We start from the raw sequence: 4448 nt of genomic DNA, 5'->3' as shown, positions 1-4448 counted from the left end.
CGTTTTCGTTCACCTTAAGAACATAGGATATAAATACATATGTAAATCATTGTATTTTTGACTGTGTGAAAGAGGATATGACGGCTGATAGAGATATATGGAGGAGTAGTACATACTGTGCCGACCCTCAATAGGGATAAGGGCAGGTTGATGATGATGTAAATCATTGTATTTGACATTCATCATCATCATCAGCTCACTATACGTCCCCACCGAGGGGCTCGGAGCCTACCCTAAGTTAAGGGTGATTAGGCCATAGTCAACCACGCTGGCCAAGTGCGGGTTGACTTCACACATATGTTTGAATTTCTTCTCAGATATGTGCAGGTTGCATCACGATGTTTTCCTTCACCGTAAGAACGTCGGATAAATGTACATGGCGGGATTCGAACCCAGGACCTGCAGATTGCAAGTCAAGTGCTTGACCACTGAGCCACCGACGTCTTGTCGATTTGACATTGTTCAAAGTAAAATATAATAAAAGATATATTTATCTCAACTGTTTTATTTTACCACATTACATTAAACACACACGATCTCTAACAGACACAAATAAATAACTACAAAGATAAACTTTATCTTTCAATAAAGTACTTTATGTATTTGGGTAACTTATTGCAGAATAAAATGAAACAAAATTTTATTATTGAATATATAAAAGCTATTTAGTGTTAGCAAACAAAAATGACGATATTGAGAAAATTTTGCATTAAGATAATTAAAAAAAAAAAATTTTAACTGGCTACAAAAATTTTAAATGCATCAGGAATGTTTAACCTTGACAATAATGGGTTTCTACATAAAATACAAAGATATAAATAAATAGGACATTATGAACTTTAACGCTTAAAAACTCTACAATTAGTAGAGTTTCAGATGATTTGCGATTTGAACATATAATGTCCACTCTACAATTATCATTTTAATCTCTTTATAATAAAAACGATTCAAATTGTCATGACAATAATCTAATTGTTAAAATTACATTAAGATTTATTAATAATTTTTGTAATAAATATGGAGATCCAAAATATTCGTTGAAATTGATTTAATTATGAAATTATGTTTATGAAATCATAAATGATAGATAATGAATATAATTTGTGCTCTATGATATACACAAGAGAGTAAACCATATGTTTGGAAAAAAAATAGGGCAATTTTAAATTATATTTAAGGTAACTTTTTTAATTGGGCTTGTAATTTGCATTTAAAATAGGGTTTTTTGTAACTAGAGGTTTTAAAATATTATATTATTGTTTTATTAGAAACTTGCCCATAAGTAAATAAACTAAGGAATCCATAAACAAAATAAATTTAAATTTCAATTATTTAACTACCAATAATAATGATAAGGTGAATTAAAATATGAATCACGACGATATTTACAACTAAATCAAAATTGACAATTCTGAAAGCGATGAAGTTATTTTAAATAAATAAATATTGTAAAAATTGCAATTTTCAAAATGATTCAAATTTAATGTAACAATACATAGACAATTTTTTCATACAAGAAAAAACAACAAATTTTAAACTACGATAAACACTTTAATACTTTAAAAAAAAATTCTAAATATTCAACGGTTCAACATCACATGATTTGCAGTTTCATTGTAAAAAAAAAAATAATATAACTTCTCGCTTACAGTTGAGATATTTCTACAGAAGACATTTCTGCACTTGTGATACGAGTCTTTTGTATATCACACTGACTCACCGTTCCTTCAGGGTATCTCCGAGTACACATTCACTTGCTCTCTGAACCAATGGAAGTACGACGACACGTGGAACTTTGTCGCATTTAACGCTAGCTGCGTTTTATTCTGTAAGATCTCCGGTGCCCATTCACCTCTGAAATAATTATCTAGATTAATTGATGATAAGTTTTGAATTTTTTTTTATATTGTAAGATAAACGAGCAAGTGGCCTGAATTTGAAATGCACAGAAAAAGAATATTTCATCTTCCTATATGTCACCTCATCTGTCAAATCACTATCCCCTTCCCATCTTTATAAAGGGAGAAGATAGAGAAGGGAAAGGGGATTATAATTAGGTCTCACTTAGTATGAATCGCTTCCACTTGACTGTCTTTTATCAATCAGACAGTCTACAAGATCTAACTCATTGCACTATATCCAAAGTCAACCAATAAGCTTTTAATTAATTCAAGAAATAACAAAAACTTACACAAACACTTTGGTCTTGAAGTATTCTGCCGTCAAGAAATAATAGTCCGTCAAATATTTCTTCACAGCGACAAAACCAGTTGATGCGTAAGACTGTACATTGTCAATCAAACCGGGGGCATATTGATCTATAGTTGCTACAGCCACAGGAATCTTCTCAGTTACGTACTCCCTCATATTTTCATACAATATACAAGCCTTCTTCATTGTCAGTATGAACACATCTTTAGACAACTCCAAGTACGGCTTACAAACTTCGATTGTTTTCACATAATACACCGGAGTATTTGTCTCAAGCCAAATGTATCCACGGGCTGTTGTTGATAGAGTCTTCTGCCAGGCCTTTTGGCTGTGCTCCAGCACACCAATATCATTCATAAATCTACCCGTTGTACTTTCTGAAAATAACAGATTTAAACTATTATCTGCTTACCTAATTAACTTTAAAAGGTTGTAATTTATAAACTTCAGTATAGCAACAACAGTAATTATATGAAAATAAATATTATATAAACTTGACATTATCAATTGAAAACAATCTCATAAGAAATTGTAATACATTGTAAAACAAACGACATTCCTAATGTGAGAAAAGATAATGTTTATCAGCAGTAAATAGCTCGCCCTAACAACAACATTGATAAAAGTGTAGTTAAAAAGTTTATTAGGTGCAGCACAAATCATTGCAACTGAATACAAATATATAGATTACATTTCAATTTTTAATAAAACAATATGTTATTTGCAGATGGAACTTGTTAGCATATCTCATACTAATATTATAAATGGATAAATATTTAGATGGATGGATGTTTATTTGAATTTATCTCTGAAACGGCTTAACAAATCTTGATGAATTTTAGTACAGATGAAGAATAAAATCTGGAAAAACACATAGGCTCAGTCAGTTTATTTCTAATTCCGTGCGAATGTAGTCAAGGGTGACAGCTAGTTTGTAATATTACTTACTGGGGAAGTTGCCTCCAGCCTTGGAGACATCATAAGCAATCAAACCAGCAATGCCAACCAGCAAGACAAAGCTGGCCCACAGCCAAGGGAACCTTCTAGTACTTGTCATTCTATCTAGAATATCCTAGGAGTAAAAAGAACATAGTATATATGATAACCTAGGGAAAAATATTCATCAACCAATATCAATTTGGTATCAAACCTATTTTAGAAACCTACTACTACTTTGTTCCATACCTCATAGGAAAAAAGCGGAACCCTTATAGGATCACTTTGTTGCCTGTCCGTCTGTCTCTCAGAACCCTTTTTTTATTTATTTATGATGATGTTCATAATATTTTTCACATATTTTCATACATACAAGTTTAATTCACTCTGATAATTTTATGCTCTAACATTTAAAGCAATAAGTAAAAACATTAGTTTTATGAAACAGGAAAAATACATATTTAATGTATAGTGATTATTTCCTGGTAGTGTGCTAACTTATTAAAAATTCCTTCGTAATTTAAGAAATAATTAATTATGAAAAAACTTAAATACAAGAAAGCGCGCTATCAATACTTTCATATTTCCACCAAAATATCGACGCGATCTCCCACCGAGTAACGGATGTTATACGAATCAACATTTACAGTTACAATGGATGGGCGTGTGCTTAAATTATAAGTGTTTCTAGTTTGCTTTTATAGAATGTTTAAACGATAAAAAAATCACGGCTATAGACTCGTTTTATGGAAAATTACACATAGCAATTAACTAAACGCGTAAATACCTTTAATATATTTTAACATACCTTTTTATCTCAGAAATATTATTTTTTTCTTATGAAAACACTTAACTTTATCGATTTTTTATGATCAATATCGCAAATTGTATTTCCGATTTAAAATTTTGAAACAAAAATGTCGTCCTTTCTACTTCTTTATGAAAGAAGAATGAATGAAATCGAATGATTGGTTATTGAATGTGACAGATCAGTGTTGTCAGCACAAAAAAGGCCAAAGAATAATTAGTTTTTAAGTTTTTAATTTTGCACCATGTTATTTTTTTAAGTTTAATTAAATCTCACTATTTTTGGTAATTTTAATAATTTAAATAAAATTTTTTTTTTAAATTGAAACCTCACCTGGCATATTTTATCAGCCTTAACAACAGTTTCGTCTTTCTTTTTCCCTTTTAATGCATCTTTACTTATTTCTTTATATTGCAGCACCGTAGTTTTCAAAGATTTCAGTCTCAGTTTTGGGCTTACTTCAGTCCAGTTGCTATCTAAAAGGATTATCCAA

At 30.5% G+C, this 4448-nt stretch overlaps 1 protein-coding gene across 1 annotated transcript in view; it reads right to left on the bottom strand.

The window, feature by feature from the left end:
- Positions 1 to 1526: 1526 nt before the first annotated feature.
- Positions 1527 to 4448, bottom strand: part of Tmem214 (Transmembrane protein 214) — an 11152-nt gene continuing 8230 nt past the window's right edge. The window contains exons 2-5 of the mRNA XM_013307058.1: positions 4289 to 4431; positions 3160 to 3283; positions 2192 to 2588; positions 1527 to 1854 (exon numbers count right to left, since the gene is read on the bottom strand). Coding sequence (XP_013162512.1) covers positions 1728 to 1854; positions 2192 to 2588; positions 3160 to 3283; positions 4289 to 4431 — 791 coding nt within the window. The 3' untranslated portion in view covers positions 1527 to 1727. The remainder of the gene's footprint in view (positions 1855 to 2191; positions 2589 to 3159; positions 3284 to 4288; positions 4432 to 4448) is intronic.

The sequence above is a fragment of the Papilio xuthus genome, unplaced genomic scaffold (genome assembly GCF_000836235.2).
Source record: "Papilio xuthus unplaced genomic scaffold, Pxut_1.1 DF828142.1, whole genome shotgun sequence".
Taxonomy (NCBI): domain Eukaryota; kingdom Metazoa; phylum Arthropoda; class Insecta; order Lepidoptera; family Papilionidae; genus Papilio; species Papilio xuthus.
This window is presented reverse-complemented; position numbering and strand designations above follow the sequence as displayed.